A 27,049-nucleotide genomic window follows, 5' to 3' on the forward strand; every position below is an offset into this window, starting at 1 on the left:
TCCATAGCCTAAAACGTGGGATTCCGTAAAAAAAAATTTTTTAAATAAGGGGGGAAAGGTTCAGATTACATATATATATATATATATATATATATATATATATATATATATATATATATACATACAGTAATCTCTCGACTATCGCGGATATTACGTTCCCAATCCCCCCGCGATAGGTGAAAATCCGCGAAGTAGAAACTGCACAGTATATTTTTTTAATATTTGTATATATTTATTTTATTAAAGATACAAAAAAACATCACGGAGGAATCGATGTAAGATTAAATAATAAACCGCTATATGGCGAGGAATTGCTATATATATATGTATATATATATATATATATATATATATATATATAAACAATATATGACTGTATGCATATATATGTACATGTATGTACATACCTTCATCTACATGTATATATAGATGCATATCTGGGTACAGGACGTTACAAAAAAAAAACGTGGACAAAATGATAAACAAGTTACAAAAAACAAGCAGGCCACATAGAGGACATATCCTTCTTCAGCTGCCACCATTAAAAGACTGGCGTTACGAAGAGTTAAATAAATTTGTATATATATTTATGTAATGTGTGTGTGTGTATATATATATATAATGTATATACTCTTTACTCTTTTACTTGTTTCATTTGACTGCGGCCTTTTAGTCGAGCAAATCGCCCCCAGGACTTATTCTTTGTAAGCCTAGTACTTATTCCATCGGTCTGTTTGCCGAACTGCTAAGTTACGGGGACGTAAACACACCAGCATCGGTTGTCAAGCGATATTGGTGGGAACAAACACAGACACAAACATATACACACACATATATAGACATATACATGTATATATATATATATATATATATATATATATATATATATATATATATATATATACGTATAAAAAGGGATGACCACCTTAAACGTATGTAATATAATTTTTCAGAATTTTCTTTATGCTAGGCCACTGGTTTTAGATTGGTGTTAATTAAATTAATATCCAATCTATCACCCTTATTTAAATTTTATATATGTATGTATATGATCAATACTGATATAGGGTAAAATTAATAATTAATAATTTTACCAAATAGTTCGGTTTGTTAAAAGAACCATTATCGGTAAACTTATACAAAAGTTTTATATTTATAAGCATAATTATAATTATATTTATGCTTATTATAAAATTTTTGTATATATATATATATATATATATATATATATATATATATATATATAATAATAATAATAATAATACAAATGATATGTGAGCATATGCATATATATATATATGTACATACCTACATCTACATGTATATATAGATGCATATCCGGATACAGGACGTCAAAAAAAAGAACGGGAACATAAACAGCACAAAAAACGGACTTTTTTTACGGACAACAGAATGAACACATAGGAAAACAGACAAGCCACTTAAGGAACTTTTCCTTCATCAGCTGCCTCTATTCCTAAACTAGGCGTTTCGATGTATGTATATATATATATGGCATAACTACAGAGTTGTACCCCTCCCCCGACTTCAGAAAAATGAATATTTTTTAATGAAATTTTCTATGCATATATTATTTATTATGTAGATTCCGAATATACAAAAATTTTCGGTGAAAGTGTTTTGGAATGGGGGTGGGGGACAATTTTCGGAAATTCCAACAGAGTCCACTTAAATTCCTCCTAACTTCCAGGAAAATTAATATGTTTTCGTGAAATTTTCTACAAATATACCTTGATGTATGTACATTTCGAGCATGTAGGAATTTTGAAGGAAACAACTGCAGGTTATTTTTGAGAAGTGTTCCCCACTCGGTGGTGTTTCGGAGCAAGTTGTCCATAATTGTTTCATTTTTCTCTATTATGTGCGTATGTGCATCCGTAGATTTCTAGACAGTGAAGAGAACCAGTCATAAGAAATCTTTCGTTCAAAATAACATGCACACGATTTTTTTTTCTCAATAGAAGTAAATTCCAAAGTAAACGTTTCTAGTAGAGAAGTAGAAGAGAACAGAAGCAGCGTATTACTTCATTAGGAATCTACGGATGCACATACGGAAAGTGGGGGGGGGGGGTAAATCGGAATACTTTATGCTATTTACTCTTTTTACTCTTTTACTTGTTTCAGTCTTTTGACTGCGGCCATGCTGGAGCACCGCCTTTAGTCGAGCAAATCGACCCCAGGACTTATTCTTTGGAAGCCTAGTACTTATTCTATCGGTCTGTTTGCCGAACCGCTAAGTTACGGGGACATAAACACACAAGCATCGGTTGTCAAGCGATGTTGGGGGGGGGGGACAAACACAGACATACAAACACATATACACATACATATATATATATATATATATATATATATATATACATATATACGACAGGCTTCTTTCAGTTTCCGTCTACCAAATCCACTCACAAGGCTTTGGTCGGCCCGAGGCTATAGTAGAAGACACTTGCCCAAGATGCCACGCAGTGGGAATGAACTCGGAACCATGTGGTTGGTAAGCAAGCTACTTACCACACAGCCACTCCTACGCCTATTGAAAACGTAAAGACTATTTTTTCAAGTATTTCAAATCGGTTTCGTTTTAATTGACGCCGCTTTAGTCTAAGGTTACTCTTTAATGTTTGCTAATAGCGGAAATGCATTTGACTGTTACGTAAGTTGTTTTGGCTGCGATTAATTTTCTGTCTCGGTTTTCTTGCTTTCATTTTGACATTTTTTGGTGGGGCGTGAAGGGTCGTGATTTGACACACGACCCTTTATCATTTTTCATTCTTTCTTTCTTCTCGTCTTCGTCGTCATCATCATCATCATCATCATCATTATTATTATTATTATTATTAGTAGTAGTAGTAGTAGTAGTAGTAGTAGTGAATTAAAATTCCGCCGAGGTTGACGTTGCGTTTCATCCTTTCTGTGTTGATGAAGTAAGTATCAGTTACGCACTAGGGTCGATGTAATCAACTATTCTCCTCCCCCAACTTTCAGGCCTTGTGCCTATAGTTGAAAGGATTATCTTATTTATTATTATTATTATTATTATTATTATTATTATTATTATTATCTTAATATATAAAAGGGAGTTTGTGTATGCGCGCGCATGTCTCGGCGATCTTTCGATATGAGAACTGTGTTTATGACTTCTTATAGCACGTGTATTTGTTTATATTTCTGAAGAAGATCGTAAAAATGTTTTTGGGCCTTTGAGGTTTGACGGGCAACATTTGTTTTCTTAACGAAACACTTTCAAACTTGGGACACTGGTAGAATGTGTCATATAAAACAACTTCTTCTCTTAACATTCTTAACAAAAAAATGTACATCGCAAGTTATTTTATGTTAAAGTTGTCGTATTTCTGTAATTTCAACCAATCACTGACATCTATTCAGCTGAATACAGTTACTGCTGTTCGGCGTCAAGTGTGTTATTCCCTGTTTAATTATATCATTATTCCCTAGTAAGGGTTAGGGTTCGGGTTTTAGGGTTAGGGTTAGGGTTAGGGTTAGAGTTGTTGACAAACAACGGGACTAATTTTATTCAAGGGAAAAGATCCCATGACACCGTTACGGCATTAATTGTTTTCACCTCAATAGACGTCAGTGATTGGTTGAAATTACCGAAATACGACAATTTTTTACATAAAATAACTTCGAATACAAAATTTTTTATCTGTTCAATACCACAAAATATACAAATATTCGAAGTTTGAAAGTGTTTCGGTACCAAAAACTCTACAAAAAAAATGTTGCCCGTCAAACCCCAAAGATCCGGTTTTTTCTTTTTTTTACATATGTGGGTTGAGGGGAAATGAGATCTTTTGAAGTCGGCGTAAAAGCGAAAGAGAATGAGAGAACGCGATTGGATGAGGGAAGTTCTTTGGAAGTTGGCGTGCCATGTGTGTGTGTGTGCGCGAGACAGAAATTGTGGTGTGTATGTGAAGTTCTTTTGTTAGTGTGTGTGTGAAGAGAGAGTAATGTTGCCGGTGTGTGTGTATGTGAGAGAGAGAGGTTCTCTGTTTATGAATGGCTTCAGTGACACACACGCACACATACACAAAACATGCGTACATACACTTATTGCCTACATGCTTTTTGTTCATGTGCGTGTGTATTTACTTTTTTTAGTGAGTGAACGTGTGAGTGATTGACAGAGCAAAAGAGAGATAGAGAGAGGTTATGTATGTATGTATGCATATATGTATGTATATATATATATATATGTATATATATATGTATATATCATCATCATCATTGTTTAATGTCCGCTTTCCATGCTAGCATGGGTTGACTGAGCACTGGTGAAACCAGATGGCTATACCAGGCTCCAATCTGATTTGGCAGAGTTTCTACAGCTGGATGCCCTTCCTAACGCCAACCACTCAGAGAGTGTAGTGGCTGCTTTTACGTGTCATCCGCACGAAGGCCAGTCAGGCGGTACTGGCAACGGCCATGCTCAAAATGGTGTATTTTATGTGCCACCCGAACAAGAGCCAAAACCTTTTACAGTCTGTTGTGTCGCTGAATTTTTACTGAGAACATATATTTTTTTCGTGGTTAGATGATTTGGCATCTATTTCTAGCATATAGGAGTCCACTTTTGCTGGTCATTCCTCTTATGTTTGTATGTAATATAATTTTAATCTTCGAATTTTTTTAATATGCTAGACTACTGGTTTTAATTGATTAATATCAATTTCTACCTTCATTAATAAATTTTATATAATAATGTTCTCTAACCGGTAAATTGGCTGCAAAAATTTATTAACTGCAGAATTATTTCCGGACTTAGCGCACCAGATTGAAGACATTTGAAATGATACACTGAATGTAATCTGTAGAACTCTACACGTGCTCCCTTTTGGGTGGACGTCTTGTGTCTAGTTCTGGAAATTGCATTGTGAATTGACGGACTACGCTGACGATCCTGCAGATATTTACTCATATAAATTTTAACAGGTGAAACCATGGTACGTAGGTTAATCGTTTTTTTTTTTTTATGTAGTATTTTTTCATTTGTCTTGCCCTTTTACAGTCTGTTGTGTCGCTGAATTTTTACTGAGAACATATATTTTTTTCATGGTTAGATGATTTGGCATCTATTTCTAGCATATAGGAGTCCACTTTTGCTGGTCATTCCTCTTATTTTTGTATGTATGTATATATATATATATATATGTATATATGTATGTATATATATATATGTATGTATATATATATATGTATGTATATATATATGTATATATATATATATATACGTATTTATTTCTTTATGGGTTTCAGCCAAGTGGCTGTGGTCATGCTGGAACACCACCGTGACTTTCCATCTTTATGCTATGCTCTCTTCACATTCCTTGCATGGCTCTTCTCCTCCACCTAAGTTTTGATGGCACATCTGGTGTATAAGAGAATTTGACATCGCTGCCCTAAACCGTGTCTCATTTCAAGCCATTGGTTCGTCTGGTATTGTGGAGAGGAAAGCGTTGAGTTTTGTCTTGAAGACCTCTATATCCATGTCTTGCAGGTCTCTCAAATGTTTTGGCAGGGCATTAAAGAGATGAGGCTGTTGCAGTACCTCGTTCTTATGTGAGATGCAGTGGACGGCACCCTTAGTACCATGCAGTGGCAACCTGTGCAGGCATTCTTGTAGTACTTGATGCCAAAGTTTGGCACCAGTCCTTCCAGTATTTTCCATATGTATGTTATTACATATCTCTCCCCCAGTCTGATTTGGCATGTTTTCTACAGCTGGATGCCCTTCCAAACACCAACCACTCCAAGAGTGTAATGGGTGCTTTTACATTCCACTAGCATGGGTGCCATTTGTGTGACACTGGTATCTGCCATGACTGTGATTTTGCTCAGTGTGATGGGTCCTCTGAAACATAACATAATGCCAAAGGTCTTGGTCATTGCCTCCCTCAGGCCCAACGCTCAAAAGGAACTCAGTCACTTTGCCTCTATAAAAAAACAAAAAAACAAAAGAGAAGGCATATGAGATTTATCAAGTTGTAAATTGTTGCAAGTGTATGCACAGGAAAATAAGTTCTCTAAATCTAATTTTAATGTGAATGTTTCATAAAGCGTGAGGCTGTGTGTGTGTGTGTGCATGCACTTTTGTGCTTTAAGCTGGTCTCTCAAGGCAGAAAGAGAGAACGTGTATTTATGTTAATATGGATTGGCAAACCATCCTGTGGCTGAGGCAACTTACTCCTTTCTCATCAAATTCAACTTTGAAGATTCTTCATGTAATGCATTGGTAAAACATCAAAGAATAGCTTGTTGAGAATTTGCTGAGCCTTCTTGATTGGCCAGTTGTAACCCAAAAGTTGCTCATTGGTCTGTTAAAACACAAAGTTAAAAAAAACAAAAACCAACAGATTTTGTTTCCTTGCTTTCCACATTTTAGCTGGAGTCATGGTGACAGGAGTACAAGAACCCCAACGAAGCAATTGACCAATCACCATTGCTGTATAATGTGGTTCAAGACCAAGGTGTTGTTTGCAGATAACACACTGGGAAAAGACTGTCCAATTGCTGCACATCTTTCTCTGAACCTACTGCACACATTTGCAGACTTCACTTGCAGATGGTACACACACTGCAGACTCACTTGCATTTTGTGCAAAATCATACAGAGCCCCTTGTTTGCACCTTCCCTGACAATAACTTCTGCCAGCTTAAAAAATGTACTGTTTTTTACCTGCTGTCAACCATTATCTACTGGTAAACATTTTCATTTTATAAACACCGGCATTTGTGCATTCATTTTCTATAACACGTTATTCAGCTGACTTTGTTAAAAATGGAAATATCTTTTGTACATTCTCACAAATGCATGTAAACCTTATTACCTTGCATGATATTGTCAATTAACCCTTTAGCGTTTAGACTGGCCTAATATGGCCCAAACATGTAACTTGTTTCATAATTGAACTGGCAAGATCCAGCCTTTGTAACACCTCCCCTACAATGTCATGCTAAAAGATAATCCCATTATCAAAATGTTTAAAACCCTTACAATACCAACCTGGCTGAAACCGGTTCTGGCTCTGTCGTACAAATGTCTTGTTTTCATAAGTTTTGAATTAAAATCTTCCACCAAACCTTAGTCACAATTTATGTTCCTAACACTAGCTTAATGATAACGAAGTTATTTTATTAAATTCTTTGTTATATTTAAAATTAATTGAAAGAAACAGAGAGCATCTCAAAATAATCCCATTATCGAAATGTTTAAGCTATGAGATAATGGCATCGATTCAAAGCAAGGTGAATAGATAAGCATTGGATTTGAGTGAGGAATCTGAATGGTAAAGGGTTAAGATGTATTCCTGTCTGAATCCTGCCCAGTTGTTCTGATCTCTCTCTTAACTGTAATTATATGAGAGAAAGAGAGAGAGAGAGAGAGAATGAATCTACTTTGACAACAAATGATACCTTAATGATGTTTTTCCTAATTATTTTCTTTTCATTTGCAGAACAAAACTACATGTTGAACTCATGGAGAAGAAAGATATTTATTTTCCAAAATGATATTTTTATAGAATTTTCTTTTTTGGACTTAAAGTTTCAAAAATAAAATTTGTGAAAATTTACTGAAAAAAGCAATAAAACCTTTACCCATCATCATCATTTTCGCATCCCTTTTTCCTTTGCTTGCAGAGATCAGTTGGAATCCATTGAGGCAGCATTTTCTATGGCTGGGTACCTTTCCTGTCACCAACCTTCATCTGTTTCCAAGCAATATCCTCTAATAATAAACATGGTTCTGTAGAAGATAGGAAACAAAGGACACTGCTTCTTTTGCCGTGTCTCATTTATGGCCATCAGGGAATGTCAAAAAAATTATAAACACAAACAAACGTGTTTTTCATGTGTTTGCTTTCTTCATTGCAGACATCATGATGTTGGTGATGGGTAAGCGTTCAGAATGGAGTTGTGCCTATAGAAGAAAGAATTGTTTGGAAAATGTGTATTTAGGTGAAGTTTGTCATACTAAATGGCATTATTTGATGGCATTTGTGTGGCTGTTTTATTGAAAAACATCTTTTTAAAGATTTTCAAGCTGGATTCGTTCAGAGGTGTCACTTTCAGATTTTGTGGACATATGTTAGAACTCCTGTTTCTGTGAATGAAATTAGCATTGTTCAATCAGGAATGCCATAACTTCTTTGCAGATATTTTCAAGACAAAACAATTTTAGCAAGTGTATTTGTCTCTTTTAAAAATAGTTGGGTGAACTTTTGAAAAACTTTGGCTGTTACTTCTAGCATATCTGGACTGTTTGAAGGCTACATGTATTTCAGGTTTACATCAGGCATGTAAAGTGGATGTTTATGATGCGGATAGCCATATATTGTTACATGGATGGTGAGTAGTAACTGATATTTTTTAGCATTAAATCTTGGTTTTATTTTGCAGAAATATCTACCTTGAATATGGGAGGAGATGATGAGGGCAGAACAATATTGGTGTCAGGAGTCCCAACTGATTTCCGTTTGGAAGCCATTCGGTCTTATTTTGAGAACAAGAGTAGATCAAATGGAGGACCTATTAAAGGAATCCCAGAACGGATCCAAGATTCTGGAAAAGTTATTATCACTTTTGAATCGGAAAAAGGTTAGAAGAAATATTCTTTATTTCATGAAATCATTTACAGACATCATCTTCATCATCGTCAGATGCCTGTTGTCCATGCTTGCATAAGTTGGACAGTTCGTATGTAGTTACTGTGAACCCAATAGATTAATATAAAGCAATGTTAACCACCACCACCACCACCACCACCACCACTGTCACCATCATCATCATCAATTTTCCACATAGGAATGTGTTGAAATAGTTTGACAGGATCTGGTGAGCTGCACTGACCTCTAGGGTCAGCTTTGGCATGGCTTCTATTGCTCAGTGCCCTTCCTAATACCAACCACTTTACAGAGTGGACTGGAGGCATTTTTTCCTGCCATCATTACTAGTGTGGTTGCCAAGTGATGTCCAAGACAGAAAAAGAAATGGAAAACAAACTCCCTCTACTAAATGGAGTGAGGAACCGAAAGGGTTATGTAGGGGTTATGCTAGGGGTTGAAAGGCTAAAGTACGATCAAGGAGGTACAATAGAGAAAATATAGAGCATTGTTCTGTTTCCAGTTGTCACACCATTCTGTGTCCACTCATGAAAACTCTTTAATCATCAACAATCTGGCTGTCATGGTTACACTTTTATAATGAAGAGGTCTCAACAATGAAACATGTCTGGAGTTGTCTCTCTATTGCTAAATTCATTCATTCACCATATGATGAAGGAATATCAAATTCATTCCTTCACCATATGCTGAAGGAATATCCAATTCATTCCTTCACTATATGATGAAGGAATATCGAATTCATTTCTTCACCAAATGCTGAAGGAATATCAAATTCATTCCTTCAACAAATGCTGAAGGAATATCAAATTCATTCCTTTACCAAATGCTGAAGGAATATGAAACTCATTCCTTCACAAAATATTGAAGGAATATGGAATTCATTCCTTCACCATATGCTGAAGGAATATGAAATTCATTCCTTCACCATATGCTGAAGGAATATCCAATTCATTCCTTCAACAAATGCTGAAGGAATATGGAATTCTGTCCTTCACCATATGGCATATCTTTTTTTTTTATTTATGCAAATTTAAATTTCAAGGTTATGTCCGTCTCCTTTCTTAACATGAGTCTCTCATGAAGATAATGAGTCTCTCTGTTCATTAAGTGACTAATTTTAATTGAAATTTTGCAGTGCACTTCATTAAATGTTTTGACATATTCTGATAGTTCCAAAATTAGTCAAATGTTCTACTGTTTATTTGGAAAATAGGTTTACATATTGGTCTGCTCACGATAAAGCTTTTTATTGGCAAGTTTCTTTGTGAATGAGTACTGTTTCCTCTCAGTATTGTATGTGTGTATACATGTACGTGTGTATGTGTTTATCTGATCACACACACACACACACACACAAATCCTGTGATGCCCACAGTTTCTCTCTTCCAAATATCAGTCACAAGGCCCTGGTCATCTTGAGGCTGTGGTAGAAGATACTTGCTCAAGGTGCTGTTGGACAGAGGGATTTAACTAGAACCAGGAATTGTACAGGGAACCTCATAATCCTCTCGGCTATAGAGTAAACAAAGGGGCCTCTAAGTGATGACTTGATCTGCTAGAAAAGGCAGTTAAATCTTCTTCATGTAACACCTAACATCTTAAACAAGGAAGGACACTTGGGAGTGTTAGTGGTCAGAATGTGTCTGACCTGGTTTTACACTTCAACACCAGTACAACCACGCCCTCCACTCATAAATAATGACATTATATTCTCAATTTCTTCTGCTATTTTGATTTTCAGACGCAGAAAATGTTGTCCAAAGGAAGGTCCATAATATAAGCAAATTTGACCTTCGTGTGAACTGGTATAAAAATCTAGTTTGGCAAGAAGATGCTATGATTGTGTCAAATGGCCACAAAGACATGTCTGAAAAGATGTTAATTGATTTTTTTGAAAAGAAAGGAAAATTAGATATTGTATATGTCTCCACTGGAAGAAAACCTGGAACTTTTCTTGTGTATTGCCAAAAGGAAATTGGTAAGTTTCTTCAAGTTTAATTTGTTCCGATAAAGATTTCTTGAATTTGGTACTGTTAATAGGATTGGTAATTCCCATCTCTACAGTTTTAATGATCTGAAGACCTTTACACAGTTGCTCAGGCTGACAGAAATAGCAGGAAAGTATCCCTCCCATTACACCCTGCATTCTCCAAAACGGGAGCTACCATTCTAGATAGTGGAATGGTCGAGGCTGGATTGTCTTTCATCATAAATCTGCTCAATCAAATTTTGTTTCTTATATTTTACACTTTATTTATCCCTAAATAGAAATACCTTTTACGTTTAAGGATCAGTAAACATTAACTAAAGGATTAGTTAATCATCATCACCATCATCTTGATCATCATCACCGTTTTAACGTCTGCTTTTCCATGCTTGCATGGGTTGGACAAAATTTGATGAGTTGGATTTTCTACAGCTGGATGCCCTTCTTGTTGCCAACCCTCACCTATTTCCAAGTAAGGCAATGTTTCCCAGTGACCAGACATGTTTTAAGGAAGACTGGAAATGAAGGACACTGCTTGTATGACAGGGACACTTGTTTACAACAAGCATGTGAGGCCAAGGCATGGAGACAGTAACATACAGACAGATGGCTTCTTTCAGTCTTCGTCTACCAAATCTACTCATAAGGCTTTGTTCAACCTAAGGCTATAGTGGAATACATTTGTTCAAAGTGCTACACAGTGGGATTGAACTGAAAACCATATGGCTGGGAAGCAACCTTCTTACCACACAGCCACACCTGTGCCTATATGGAGTTATTAAATTATTGGAACTGCATTTTAATGCTAAAATCTCCAAATTTGTAGAATTCTCAAAATCATTTAAATGTAAAATGTGCTAAAATGTCGGTAAATTGACTTCAATTTGATTCTTTTACCAAAATTTCATTTATTTCCATTCCCTGTATTCATTGCAGATTTTGAGTACGTTCAGAAGATGTGCCAAAAAAACCCCTTGAATGGAAATCCACTGAAAGTGGATACAATTGAGGAAATAAACAGTGTTCAAGTGAAAAACGTTTCTTCAAACGTCAGCTCTGAGAATCTTGGAAGCTATTTTGGAGACAGAAAAAAAAGTTCTGGTGGAGATATTTCTTCAATACAACAAGAAACCAATGGTACTTACATTGTAAGTTTTAAAGAGGCATTTGGTAAGTAATTTTATTTTCCCTCTCTTTATTTTAATCTACCTATCATCATCATCATCATCATCATCATCAGTAGTAGTAGTAGTAGTAGTAGTAGTAGTCGTTCTTTTTATTCTTCTCTTCCTCACCCCACCTTTTCCACAACAGCTGCTGCCATACTGGAAAGGCAGGAAAATCTGGAACTTCATAAGTTGTAAGACTGTTTTCAATCTGCCAAGGACCCATTCATTTTAATTGTTACAGTCTTGTTTTTCACATTGCCTGGAATGCACTGCCACTATTCTCTGTTTAGAGGCACCCGCTGTTTTGCAGAGTGGTGTTGGGGGGCACCAGTATTTTTTTAACTGCCTTGAACTGTTTGGAAACGCAAATAATTCACTGTTTTTTCCAAATATTTTGAAACATGGCAGAAAAAGAATTGATTATAATGTAAGCCGAATGGAGACACAAACTTTGTCCGAAAAGAAGCGGGGATACTGCTGTAGCGCTGACTACAATAATGGACGTAGTGACGTCACACCAGCCCAAAACGAACATAAAAGGTAATACATTTACCTGTCAGCAGCTTCAAAACGTTTGACATTTCAACAATTCAAGAAGACATTCGACAATTTCAGTGACAACAACAACAACAACAAAACTGATAACAAGTGTAAAGAAAGGGAAAAACAAAATAAAATTTTGAAAGAAATGCAAACACCACCACCTCCATTTCCACCGTCACTGCCTCCGCCAAAGTAGCTACAGCCATGGCAAGAGATGCCGAAAAAGGGGATTTCTTTTGTGAGTACATCAAGAAATCTGGAAGAGTTCTGCAAAGATAAAGAAAATTTAAAACTGGCCAGACAAATTGTAAAAAGAAATGGAAGAAGAGTAGACCTGAACCCCCCCCCCCCCCGCTTGAGGTGATTGAAAACATTTAGAGATGCATGGTTACTTACCATTGCATCGGAGTTAAATCGTGCCAGGTAGAAAATGCTATGGAAGCCGAAATTCAAGAATATTTTGGGCATATGTGGGAACGCAAGATCCACATCACTCGAGGAAAGAAGTTTGGCTTGATTGAAGTGCGATTTGGCACTGAAGAAGAAGAAGCCAGATTTCATTATGTGACCACCACACTGAGGAATGAAAAAGTCTTCTTAATCCCCAGTTGTTGCAGCCAATGCCTTGCTTTTAGCAAGACGAGAAATGTGCTGACAGAAATATCCATCACCAGGTTTGTAGCTTCTGTTTTGGCAGGTATAGAGGAAGAGGTGATTATTATGAAGGTAAAGAAAATACTGCAGCAAGACTGATCAGGCATAGGTGTGGAATTGATCATACACACTGACCGAACATATATTGAGAAGGTGTCAGACCTGATAGACCTCCCGGGTGGCACCCACCTGTCAGTGATAGTAGAAGGATGAAAGCTCTTGTATATATGGATCTGTGATTCACTTAAAGGCTTTCTGCCTTCAAAGAAAACAAACCACCCTCTGTTGCCAACATGACAAACACAAAATTAAGTGGAAGCGCTATGGACTCCAAAACTCAATCCCAAACTGGAAAATGCACAAGGAACTGGACTTGCCCCATCATAGAAATTGGTCCAGTGCTTCAAAAAGATATCCTATTCACATGGAACTTTTTTGTTCAATCTAACAGAAAGACAGATGCAAATAGACCAGATATTATACTGAAGGATTTCAGATGCCAATCATGCCACCACATCAATATGTCCCAATTGATGTGAATGTATCTATGAAGACCTACCAAAATTTCACCATGTACAAAGATCTTGGAATAGAAATTGACAAAATGTGAACATAAGACTAGAACAATACTCATGGTTGCAGGTGCCTTATAAATAATAGCAAACGGGGCTGGTCATTACCTGTCTCAAATCCCAAGGAATCCAAAAATGGAAGAAATTCAAACAAATAGTAGTGATGGAAACTGCTCATATTCTATGAAAAATAGTGTCTGTATAACTCCAAAACAGTCTTTGTCCACATATCAAAAGCACATGTTCTAAAAGAATCCTTCTTATGAACGCAAGGTAGACACTTAAAGCACCAATTCCTCTCACCTAATCCCATTCTTCCCCAAAGAACATGACAGTTATCAACCATCCTATTCCTCATGCCCACTTGAACTTGTAACCTGCTGTCTCTTGGGAGCGTTAGGTGAGACTTGGACTCAGTTCATACAAACGCAAAGCAACATCACCATAGTGACGATAATCCTTTCTACTCTAGGCACAAGGCCTGAAATGTTGGCGGAGGGGGCAAGTTAACCGTGTCACTCCCAGTGCCTGACTGATATTTCTTTTATTGGCCCCGAAAGAATGAAAGACAGAGTCAACCCTGGTGGAATTTGAACTCGTTGACGTCATTACTCTTGTCATAGTTGTAGTAGTAGTTGCCATTTGTGGTAGACAACTGCTAAGAAGAAGTCTGACAAATGGTAGACCATCCACTCCCAAAGACTTCTCCCTTGTGCAGCTTGTCATCACATCCCATATGTTTTCAGCAGTTATTGGCATTTGGCAGAACTTTTCATCCCTAGGCGAAGGGTGTGACTTACTATGAAGGGAGGCAGTGAAATCCACACCTGTCTCTGACTCACTGTATGCTCAGCATAGTTCAGCAAAATGCCACTGAAATTCCAAACATATCCACTTGGTTTCTTGCAGCATGTACCTGTCCTGTCTCATCAAAGACTGAATTGTGGCCTTGTGGCCACCACATTGCACCTCTGTTGCCTAGGCCCATCAGACTAATTTCATTCCCTTGTGTCTTAGTTCACGCACCCTTGCTATGAGAACACAACCTTCATGCTTGGTATTGAAGAATTGATCAAAAGCCAATCCTGCCACCAGCATGTCGGTCACTATGCCTCTTCTAAGCACCTAATTCTAGCTCTATAATTAGCTGCCTAATTAGGCCACCTTCTATTATAGATTCCTCTAATACTATTCTTTTACTAAACATTAACGCCTCCTCTCAAATAGCCCCATATCAGGGCTTATCCACCATCAGCTGTGGACGATTACACCCAACAACCTCTGATGGACTAACTTGCTAACTCTGTCTCTGAATGATTGAGATGCCAGGAAAGACGCATTCAGCTTCCAATGTCTGAATATATACATACAGACATGACGAAGTAAATAGTTATATCCAGTGGACAATATGCCAACACTACAACATCATAACTGACAACAGGTGGTATAGGCATGAGCCAAACAAGGTACAAGATAACGACCAGGCCACAATCGTCTGGAATACGCCTGTTCAAACCGACAAAGAAATAAAAAGCTAATCACCCAAACACAATACTCAACGATTGGAAAACAAAAAAAAAAAATCACCAACTTACTAATAGACATTGCAGTCCCTTCTGACCAAAATGTTGCTCAAAAGAAGTGGAGAAATTGTCAAAGTACAAAGACATTGAAATTGAAGTCTTCAAGATGTGGGGCATGAAGGTGTAAAGAACACTGGTAACAATTGGAGTAGGGGTCTAGATACAAAAAAAAAAAAACAACATATGAACAAAAACATGCCTGAATCCTCAATACTATACACTATCCAAAAAATAAGCCTGCTACAAACAGCAACACACTATCAACTCAGTAATACAATCCAAACAAAACACTCCACAAACACAAGACACATTCTACATAGCAAATATCCAATAAAATAAACAACCATCAGAAGACTGGATACACAACTCGCATTACACACACAATACAAAATACAAACACTAATACAACAAAAGACTGCAACCAGACCCCATAACAAAAAAAAAAACAAACTGATACAATATAATACTGGAAAGAGTTTGCACTCTCCCAACAACAACAAAAAAGAACACACAATGCTGCACACACCTCAGTAACACGTGGATGTAGCAGGTGATGCAGTAGAAATTTGCCTGAAACTACCAAATGTTTAATAATAATAATAATAATGATGATAATAATAATAATAATAATAATAATAATAATAATAATAATAATAACCAAAAGAAAAAGAATGAAAAATGGTCTAGGGAAGATAATAAAGAAGTTCTTCCAGCCTTCTACCATGCCATATATTTCCCTACAGATAAATCTAATACTGTACAAACCTACTTAAACTGGAGACAGAAACACCTTGAAGTAAGACCCTACATAGACAGTAACAAACTTGCCAACGTCAGAAGAAACATTATGAAAGAGAAATTACTAACTGAATTAGAGTTTGACCAAATTAAACAAGCAGTAAGGGATAAAAAGAATGAAACTGCAGCTAAAGAAGATACTACAGAGGAAATAATTATAAACCAGCCCAAGGCTGATGAAAATACAGTAATGATTGAAAGAGTTAAGGTAACTGATAGGCAAAGTGAAATACTCTCTGAACCAACCATAAACACTAAGGCAGGTAAAAATCAAATAGATGAAGAAAGTCATACAGAAATCGACGCAACAGAACTACATGATCTAAAAAATCAAATCATGATTGAATGACTGAAAATTAAAGAAACCAGTATGAATGAACGTGACACTCTCCCCAAAATTCGCAATTCTAACCAAAACCTGAAAATAATTGGTAAAATCCGCCTTGCACTTAAGGATATAATTTCAGCTAATGATGTCGATATTACAGATCTCAACCACCTGTACTATGCATCCGCAAAAATCTCAACGGTTCTATGTGGTGAAAAGATTAGAAAACGACAACACTCCCACAAAAAGCCTTCTTGGCATGAGCGCATTCAACACCAAATTAAGCTACTTAGATCTGACATAGAATGTTTGAAAAACCTTAAATTTGACAAGAGTATCAAACCTACAAAGACCCAAAAACTAAAGAAAAAATATAATGTGAAAACCATAGTTGACATTGATACCACCATAGAAACCATCAAGCAAAAGGTATGTGCTAAAGCTGCCCGTATAGCAAGGTATGAAAAGCGTGTTAGATTCTTCCGAGATAATAACATGTTCAAAAATAACCCAAAAAATTTCTACAGGAAGATAGGGAAAATACCAGTAACAATAAAGTCTGTCCCATCAAAAGAAGAAGTGCAAGAATTTTGGAATAAAATCTGGGCAGAAGATAAAACACACAATGAAAAGGCCCCTTGGATTGATAGAATATCTACAGACCCAGACTCCTTAGAGGAGCAAAAGTGGGAGGGGGTCAAGGTAGAAGATATAAGATCTGCTCTCAGGAGGTCAAGCAAATGGAACTCTCTAGGAAAGGATAAAATTCCTAACTACTGGTTGAATGCCTTCCCAGAGAGCCATGAACTGCTAACAAAACTTTACAACGATGTTTTGCAAAATCCTAGTTTGATACCCTCTTGGCTAGTTAATGGTTTAACATTCCTGCTTCCAAAAAATGAGGAAACAAACAAACCAAAACATTATCAACCCATAACCTGCTTAACAACAATGTATAAGACGCTAACATCTGTCCTAACCGAATACACCTATAGTTTTTTAATAGAAAGTAGCATATTCCCTAATGAGCAAAAGGGATGTAAACGTGGATCTTATGGTTGTAAAGATCAGCTACTCATCAATAAGATGATCTTAGAAGATTGTCACGAGCGCCAGAAAAACTTGTCAATAGCCTGCATAGACTATAAAAAGGCCTTTGATAGCCTACCACATAGCTGGATCATGGAGAACCACACTGACGTTGAACAATGACAATGAATCTCTAAATGCTGGAGATGTAAGAATTTCATGTGGCATTTTCCAGGGTGACTCACTATCACCACTCCTCTTCTGTCTAGCCCTAATACTCCTCTCAAAATTTCTCAATGATGCACAGTATGGTTATAAAATATTTGATAAAAATATAAATCATCTCATTTACATGGATGATTTAAAGCTCTTTGCAAAAAATGACCAACAACTCAAAGGCCTACTAGCGATTGTTAAACAATTCAGTGATGACATCAGGATGTAATTTGGCCTTGATAAATGTGCAAAAGCTACCTTTATCAAAGGAAAAATGACAAAAACATGTAATGTGAACCTTGACCAGCAAAATGTCATAAAAGAGTTAGAACCAGCGGAGAGCTACAAATACCTAGGGGTAATTGAAGGGGACAATATCAAGCATTCAGTGATGAGGGAAAGGATCAGAAGAGAATGTTATCGCATGGTGAGAGCAATACTGAAGACAGAGCTGAACGCGAGAAACAGGATCGAAGCGATCAATGCTCTAGCCATACCAGTCGTGACTTACAGTTTCAATATCGTTAACTGGTCAATTACTGAAATATGTAATGTTGACAGAAAAATACGAAAACTGTTGACAATGCATAGAATGCACCACCCTAAGGCAGATATAGAACGTCTTTATCTGCCAAGAAAAGAAGGAGGCCGAGGACTTCTACAGCTGGCATTATCAATGAAGGTAGCCACAATTGGCCTAGACACCTATCTGAAAAACTCTGAGGACTGGATGCTAAAACTTGTCTTAAAACATGAAAGCAAGAAAGCATCTTACTCAGTAACAAAACAGGCAAAGGAATATCTAAGTGAATTCCAATTGCAACAAATTCAAGAATTAGACGAACTAGAAACACCTGCAGAAAAAGCTAAGCGCTTGAAAACCCGTGCTAAAATTGCTGCCTTAGATATTATGACTGAAAAATGGCATGGAAAACCTCTCAATGGCAAATACCCAAAAAGAGCGAATAATGCAGATATTGACAAAGCCCTTACCCATCAATGGCTAATGGCCTCTGGCTTGAAATCAGAAACAGAGGGGTTTATCATAGCAGCCCAAGAGCAATGCCTACCTACAAAGAACTACCAGGCCAACATATTAAAGAACGGCAGCTCCCCATTATGTCGTATATGCCAACAACAAAATGAGACCATCGATCATGTTGTCTCCATGTGCAGTCTGCTTGCGCCTACAGAGTATCTCAACAGGCATGATAGAGCTGCACAATATATTCACTGGGTAATATGCAAAAACCTGGACTTGCCCCATGATAAAAACTGGTGGGAACACAAACCACCCCCAGTACTTGAAAATGATCACATTGCACTCCTCTGGAACTTCACCATTCAAACTGACAGAAAGATAGACGCAAATAGGCCAGACATCATACTGAAAGACTTCAGACAAAAATCATGCTTCCTCATTGATATGACTGTCCCAATCGATATAAACGTATCTGTCAAGACCTACTAAAAACTGAGCAAATATAAAGATCTTGAAATAGAAATTAGCAAAACGTGGAATCTGAAGACGAAAACAATACCTATTGTCATAGGTGCCCTGGGAATGACAGCGAAACGGGCTGATTACTACCTAACTCAGATACCAGGAAACACCAAAATGGCTGAAGTTCAAAAGATAGTGCTCATGGGAACTGCCCATATCCTACGTAAAATACTGTCTATGTGATCTCAAATTTTAAAGCAAACACATAATTTTCTTATGGTTTCTTAAACATTCACTAGAACAAAACTGTACAAATCCAAATATATGGTACCCTAGGCATAACACCTACAAGAACTTCTAACTTGTTATCTCTTGAGGTCTCTGGGTGAGACTTGGATCCAACTTGTACAAATGCAAAACAAAAGTCAAACATAAAATAATAATAATAATAATAATAATAATAATAATAATAATAATAATTAATAATAATAATAATAACAATAATAATAACAACAACAACAACAACAACAATAATAATAATAACAATAACAATAATAATAATAATAATAATAATAACCCTTACATTAGCATGTAAGAGTTAATATTGCTATAATGAATCTTACTGTGATAACAATGTGTTAATATTTCAATGATGTTTATGGTTAATAAAATAAGTACCAGTTGAGTACTGCGGTCGATGTCATTGACTTTGCCACTATCCTGAAATTGCTGGCCTTGTGCCAAAATTTGAAACCAGAATTCCAGTGATGTTTATGGTGAATAAAATAAGTACCAGTTGAGCACTGGGGTCGATGTAATTGATTTTGCCACTCTCCTGAAATTGCTGGCCTTGTGCCGAAATTTGAAACCAGAATTCCAGTGGTGTTTATGGTCAATAAAATAAGTACCAGTTGAGCACTGGGGTCGATGTAATTGACTTTGCCACTCTCTTGAAATTGCTGGCCTTGTGCCAAAATTTGAAACCAGAATTCCAGTGATGTTTATGGTCAATAAAATAAGTACCAGTTGATCATTGGTGTCGATGTAATTGACTTTGCCACTCTCCTGAAATTACTGGCCTTGTGCCAAAATTTGAAACCACAATTCCTCTGATGTTTCTTGTATTTATTATAATTAATAGAGATTGTGTTTACTTAGTATCTGTTAAATGTTGATTATATTTTTCTAATTGCTAATGTATTATAATAATTACATATAACTTTGTCTTCAAATACTTTTGTGTCTTGACCCACTGAACTCCCTAGCTAACCCCTAATCCCCCACCAACGAAATGATTTTATCTTTTTATTTTTTCATAATTTAGTTGTGATGGACGTTTGTACCAGAGATCATATACTGCAAAATGTGGAGTTGGATGTTCAGCCATTCTGGGAACCATCTGAAGAAAATACCATTTCAAGACAGCAAGTCTATGACTATTTGCTACCTTCCAGGTTCCATCTGACTTTCTTAAAGAAACATAAAATTATAGTTAATGACGAATTGAAGAAATGGGCTGAAGTTCTTTGGAGAGATTCCAAGTTTAATAAACTGAAATTAAATTATTCTGAAGGAAATTTGGAGAAAATTGAACAGTCTTTGAAAGATTTATTAAATTCCATTACTGTTGAAATTATTGATGTTCCAACTGATATTTTTGAAGACATTGTTAAAGCATTTAAGAGTCAAGCTGACCAGAGGAATTTTTATTTTGATAACCAAAATTGCCAAGCTAATATTTTGGGATTTAATAAAATAAATGTGATTAAAATGAAAAACAGACTTTTGGATCATTTTAGAAAGATATGTGAGTATGATTTAAATATTCATGAAAGACGTATTCTATCTGGTCTCAGATTTTTTGAGCAGGCACAAAGACAATCTAAAGATCTAAAAGTCAGAATTCATGGTAACAAAGTTATTTTTGAAGGCCAGTCTTCTCAAATAGCTAATTGTCAAAAGGATATGAATAAAATACTCCAGGCAGTTGTAAGATCTAAACTGTGTTTACCTTTAAATGCTGGAATGATCATAAATAAAAAACCAGTGAAAGAATATCTTGGTGAGAAACTGAGAAACAAGAAATGTATTGGTTCCTGGGAACCAGGTGATGGTGATTCAGTATTACTTTATGCAAGTGATAAAAGACATCTTTCAGATTTGGAAGAAATTATGAAACAAAGTTTTGTTGCCAATACATTGGATTTTGTAGACAAAATTAAGGGTACTCCAAATCATGGAAAGTGGTTGACATTTGTTGAAAGTCTAAAAAAAGAGTTTCCAGATTTCTGTTTTATTGGAGAAGATTCTATTGTTGCTGTTGATGCAATAATTAATGATATAAAAAGCAAAATTGATAACTTTGAGCAATCGTTAACTTATGAATCTTATATATCGATGAATCATGCACATTTCCTCTTTCTTAAAGAGTTCAATGAACAGGAAGTCAATGACTTTGGTGAGAAAATGAAAATTAAGAATGTGTGTCTCAAAGATGATAAGTTACACCTGAAAGGAACACAAAACCAAATTAGGAAAATGGAAACATTTATAGGAAATCTAAGAAAAGATATCAGCTCACAAGAAGTAAACTTTGAAATGTTTGGATTTCAAGAATTTCTAGAAAGTGAAGCAGGAAAGAATTTCTTATGTGAAATGCAGAATGAATCTGAGAGTATAATATCATTAAATTCAGATTTAGGAAGTGAAACAGAAGAAATACTTAATTTTAAGTATAAAAACTGTGAAATAGTGTTGAGGGAAGGTGACATCACGACTCTGGACACCGATGCTATTGTTAATGCTGCAAATGGCAGACTGGAACACATGGGAGGAATTGCAGCAGCCATTGTGCAGAAAGGTTAGTCATACCATTTTTTATAGTTTAATGTTTCTTTTTAGATCCATGTGTGGTTGAGAAGCTTACTTCCTGACCATGTGGTTTCAGGTTCAATCTTACTTATAGCATTTTGGACAAGTGTCTTCTGTTATAGGTCAATGGTTGGCCAAAGCCTTGGAAGTGGATTTCGTTGATAGAAACTGAAAGAAGCTCATCGTGTATATATACATATAAATATATATATGTATATATATGTGGAGGGGGAGTAGCAAGGTCCTGACAGGACACGATGGTTGTAAATGAACATCACCATCACACAAGTGATGTTGTGTCATTTCCAGTCTTCCACGAAAAACATGTCTGACCATGGGGAAATATTCCCTCATTTAGAAACATGTAGCAATTGGCTACAAGAAGGACATCCAACCATGGACATGAAATTATGGTGGTGGACACGCACTCACAAGGTATGTGTGCATTAGCTTCATATACATACACATGTACACACATACACGCATAAACATGCACACAGTATACATCCACTTAATAGCTTTATATACACCCACTTGCACACACAGTTACATCACATAGCCTTATACACACACATAAACCGAAAGTATAGACATACATACACACATGCATAGATACACTTACACATTCACAAATCCATAGAATATATATGCACACACGTGTGCTCATATACACGTGCCAGGTTCATAGTTGTCTCCCTTGCCACTCGTACCTCAAGTCACCTCTCCTAGATGTCTCCCTAGGTTACTAGAGCCACTCATACCTTTAGCAACCTCTTCCTCCTCTGGTCATTTCAGCTTGTAGTGACACTCTGACGCATGTTTCTCCTTTTCTCTCTCTTCTTCTATTCTTTCTGTCAAAGAGTAGGCTCAAAATGGTAAACACTTCTATTCTCTCTAAGCATAAAGTTGATACACTTCTGCTGAGGAGGACAGGTCTTCATCAGCACAGGTATCTCGGTCCTTTGTCATCTCATCCTCAAGGTTCACCATTCTGAGGTTCTCCTTCAGTACTTCGTCCTATGTTTTCCTGGGTCTCCCTCTTCCACAAGTCCCATCCACTTTGAATGAACGGCACTTCTTTGTGCAGCTGTCAGCATCCATCCACATCACATGACCAAACCAGCGTTCTCTTCTCTCGCAGACTGCATCCAATTCTTCTTCTGATGAACTTCTCTCTCAATACGCTAACACACTGTTGCATATATATATATACACACGTGCGTGTGTGTGTGTATACAAGTAATGTGTTATAGAATTAAAATACAATATATATATTGATATAATATAACAACATACATTTATAATAATATTTATCTATATTAATATATAATGTAGTATATTACATATGTTAACATATATTAACATGTATTGAACAGGATCATAAGAAGGCAAATATTTTTGCAGGTGGGATTGGAATTCAAACTGAATCCAATAAAATTATGAAACAAAGAAGGATTGAATTGAAAACTGGAGAAGTAGTGTCAACTAAAGCTGGTAAACTCAAATGCAAGACTATCATTCATGCTGTTGGACCTGTTTGGAATAATGGACGGAACCATGAAATATTTCACCTTTCAAGAGCTGTTAAAAATTGTTTGTTATTTCTTGAAGGAAAGTCTTATACATCAATTGCAATTCCTGCTATCAGTACAGGTAAGAATTTACCATTTTTTTTCTGTTCAAATTATTTGGCATAGAAATAGTAATTACAATATTTAGCCAATAGTAAGGCAACTATCCTGTCCCTCTATCATACTCTAACCTCTCCCCTGGCACCCATCCACTTCCCTTGGTTTCACCCCACCCCCCAACTAAAATTCTTTGTCTTGCAAGTAACTTGACAACCCCACTTTTTACGTGGCACCAGCACCTGTGATGGTGTCACATAAAAAGCACCCAGTGCATTCTCTAAAGTGGTTGGAATTCTCTAAAGGAAGGGCATCCAGCCATAAAAACTGTACCAAAAGAGAAAATTGGTGCCTGGGCAGCTCTCCGGCCTTGCCAGCATCGAAAACAGATGTGAAATGATGATGATGATGATATTATATATATATTATTGTAGAAGATGTGGCAGTATGGTTAAAAAGTTGATGTTCCACATGATTTGTGGTTCAGTTCCATGGCAAGGTATCTTGGGCAAGTCTTTTGTTATAGACCTGGGTTGGCCAAAGCCTTCTCAGTGGATTTGGTAGACAGGAATTGAAAAGAGGCCTGTTTGTGGCACAGCTGACCTTCTAGAAGTACAGTATTTGTTGCTGTGTGAGTGTGTGGCAGTCCTAGCACCCAAGCAGACGGTTCTTGTCTGCTAACAATATAAATATGAGTGCTTTTATGCACCAGGCATCCATATGAGACGTCCTCTCACAATAAATAACGCAGTATTTGGTGTTCTAACACAACATCCACATTTAGTTGGATATAATAATTGCCTTTTGGTCTTACTACTGCTTCTGTTGCTATTAATTACTTTTTCCATAAGCTTCCTGGCTCTTTGCAAAATCAGTGCCTTCACAGATACTGATATTCTAAACATGGTTGATAGATTTGGCTGTTATGTCACTACTAGATGTCTTCTACTGAAGAGTCCAGGCAGGATGAAATCATGCCATCTGGTAGTAATGGTGATTGTAGCAGATTGTTTTTATCTGTTAAAAATATAAATATGTGTGCTTTTATACACTCAAGGCCCTGTGAGAAGTCTTCTTGAGGTAAATAATGCAGTACTCTCTGTTCTAACATGACCTCTACATTAAGTTGGATATAAAGATTGGTTTTCATATTAATACTGCTTTTGTCAATAATAATTATTTTATATATATATTATATAACGATGATGATGATATATATATGTGTGTATCATGGCTGTCCACTCATGACTGAGGAAGACCATTGCTGACCTTCAAGAACATTGTGCGCTCTAGGACTAACTTATATTTTGCATTTGCAGCTCCATTGGTGGCTAATGAGCCCTGCTCTTAACAAGCATACACGACTGCAAACATTGCAAACCAAACTTTCCCCATTCACTACACCAGCAGTGCACTTTCCAGCAACATGCTTAAGTTCTTCATGCAGAATATGTACTCTCTCAAAAGTGTCGATCCCCTCCTTAACCTGCTTCCTCTTGTGATGACAGGCATTGCTCTCCCAGTCAGTCTCCTGCATATCACAGGCCTTTAATGAGGATGTGACACAGTCCTTAAATCGCAGCCTTGGTTTCTGCCAGGGTCTGCTTCCATTCACAAGTTCCCCATATAGCATCTGCTTAGGGATCCTGCTATCCTTCATTCTCATAAGGGGTCCAGTCCAATGTAATCGGTGTTTGTGTACCATCGCCTCAATACTCATATATCAGCTGTCCTCGGGAACTGTGTATGTGAGACATCTCTGATGAAAGCGCTCAAGGACCATTACATAACGTTTGTAAAGGGTTCATGTTTCACCATGAGTAGAGGAGTGATGTCAGTACACATGCATGTTACGCAGTAATTTGTTTGCTTTGTGATGCCATGCTGGCACCAGACACGAGACTGAGGAGACCAGAAGGAATCAGTTGCTCTCTGCAGCCTGAAAGATATTTCAGCATCCAGGGAACAAGAACAGCTGAGTGTGCTGCCCAGATAGACAAACTTGTCTCCCCACCTTCAGAATTGTTCCTTCAACCAAGATAGTTGGTTCCACATATGGATTTCCTGTTGCAGTCTGGAACGTTACAACAGTCTTGTTCAGGATAATTCTGAGTCCAAATGCCTTGCAAGAAGCAGAAATATGATTCATAAGTATTTGCATGTCATCCACTTTATGAAAGACTAAGTCACAGTCATCTGCATAAAAGAGGTCATGAATAAGAGACTAAAAGACTTTTGAATTGGCAGCAAATCAGCACAAATTAAAGAGGCAGCCAGAAAATCGATACCCGATATATATTCCCAGAGAGCGAACCTTAGCAAAAGCATGAGTAAAAGCAGCAGCAAAGTACAAAGAAAAGAGAGTTGGGGCAAGGATGTCACCCTGCTTGACACCATTCTCTACAAGAATGGGTCCTGCCAAGCCACCACCAATATTGACCCAAGCCTCCATCCCATCATGAAATGATTTAATTATAGATACAAAGTGATCCGGACATCCAAGTTTGCCAAGTTTTTTCCATAGTAATGCCCTATTTACAGTATCAAAGGCCTTTGTTAAATCAATGAATACCTGGACAAGATTCATATTCTGCTCATAGCACTTCTCCTGCATCTGTCTTGCTGTGAAAATCATATCCATTGTCCCTCTACCAGATCGGAAGCCACATTGAGATTCAGATAGGACATCATTTACGAGACACCCATTCAGACGAGTAAGAAGAATATTTGCCAGAACCTTGCCAGCAGCTGATAGTAGAGCAATGCCTCTGTAGTTACCACACATTGTTCTGGCTCCTTTTCCTTTATATAGAGGAAGAATAATTGCATCCTTCCAGTCCTTAGGGATTGCACCATCCCCCCAGACTGCACTAATAAGTTCATGAAGGGACTGTGTGATGTAATTACCACCAAATCGCAAGACCTCAGCACAAATTCCATCCTTTCCAGGTGCCCTACCAAGATTCAATTTACTTATTGATGTCATTACTTCATCTATTGAGGGCGAAGAGTCTAAGGAGCCAATGATAGGTCTTTGTTGCATAGTATCAATCACTGTTTCATCCACAACTGACTTGTTTAGGAGTTCAGAGAAGTGTTCAATCCAGCGACCTGTGATTTCTGTTGATTTAGTAAACAGGGTGGAAGACTCCTTGGAAAGCAAAGGAGCTGATGTGGAGCTCTTGGGTCCATAAGCTCGCTTCATAAGATGGTAAAGCTTCTTGCTGTCATTTGCATCAGCAGCAGCCTGAACATCACGAGCAAGATCCTCCCACCAAGTGTTCTGCATCTTCCTGAGAGATCGCTGCAGTAGTGATTTTGCACTGCTATAGGGGGCAGATGCTAGATTTCACTGCACAGCTGAAAGTCCTCTGTGTAGCAATACATTGTAGGCATGGCGCTTAATAACCAATCCTCACTGAACTTCAGCATCATTTTCATCAAACCAGTCTCTGTGTCTGGCATCAGCATCACCCAGTGTTTCAGCAGCACATTGAAGAACCTGGTCTTGAAAATCTTCCCATGATGCAGTATTTTCAATGCTGGACAAGCGAGTTTGAAGCT

General features: G+C 37.0%; 2 protein-coding genes across 5 annotated transcripts in view; both read left to right on the forward strand.

The window, feature by feature from the left end:
* LOC106872751 (uncharacterized) overlaps nt 1-8,560 on the forward strand; it is a 31,034-nt gene extending 22,474 nt beyond the window's left edge. For both annotated transcript variants that reach the window (XM_089338952.1, XM_089339011.1), the window contains exon 7: nt 8,440-8,560. The gene's annotated coding sequence lies outside the window, so the exon portion shown is untranslated. The remainder of the gene's footprint in view (nt 1-8,439) is intronic.
* The window catches only part of LOC106867104 (protein mono-ADP-ribosyltransferase PARP14), a 111,652-nt gene continuing 91,032 nt past the window's right edge, over nt 6,430-27,049 (forward strand). The window contains exons 1-6 of one of the 3 annotated variants that reach the window (XM_089337588.1): nt 6,430-6,741; nt 8,440-8,637; nt 10,405-10,641; nt 11,587-11,820; nt 20,311-21,846; nt 23,262-23,510. In XM_089337588.1, coding sequence (XP_089193714.1) covers nt 6,492-6,741; nt 8,440-8,637; nt 10,405-10,641; nt 11,587-11,820; nt 20,311-21,846; nt 23,262-23,510 — 2,704 coding nt within the window. In that variant the 5' untranslated portion in view covers nt 6,430-6,491. Of the gene's footprint in view, nt 6,742-8,439; nt 8,638-10,404; nt 10,642-11,586; nt 11,821-20,310; nt 21,847-23,261; nt 23,511-27,049 lie in introns of those variants that run through there. The other 2 variants (XM_089337636.1, XM_089337683.1) reach the window with 2 other exon arrangements.

This window comes from Octopus bimaculoides, chromosome 1 (genome assembly GCF_046866305.1).
Source record: "Octopus bimaculoides isolate indiv1 chromosome 1, ASM4686630v1, whole genome shotgun sequence".
Taxonomy (NCBI): domain Eukaryota; kingdom Metazoa; phylum Mollusca; class Cephalopoda; order Octopoda; family Octopodidae; genus Octopus; species Octopus bimaculoides.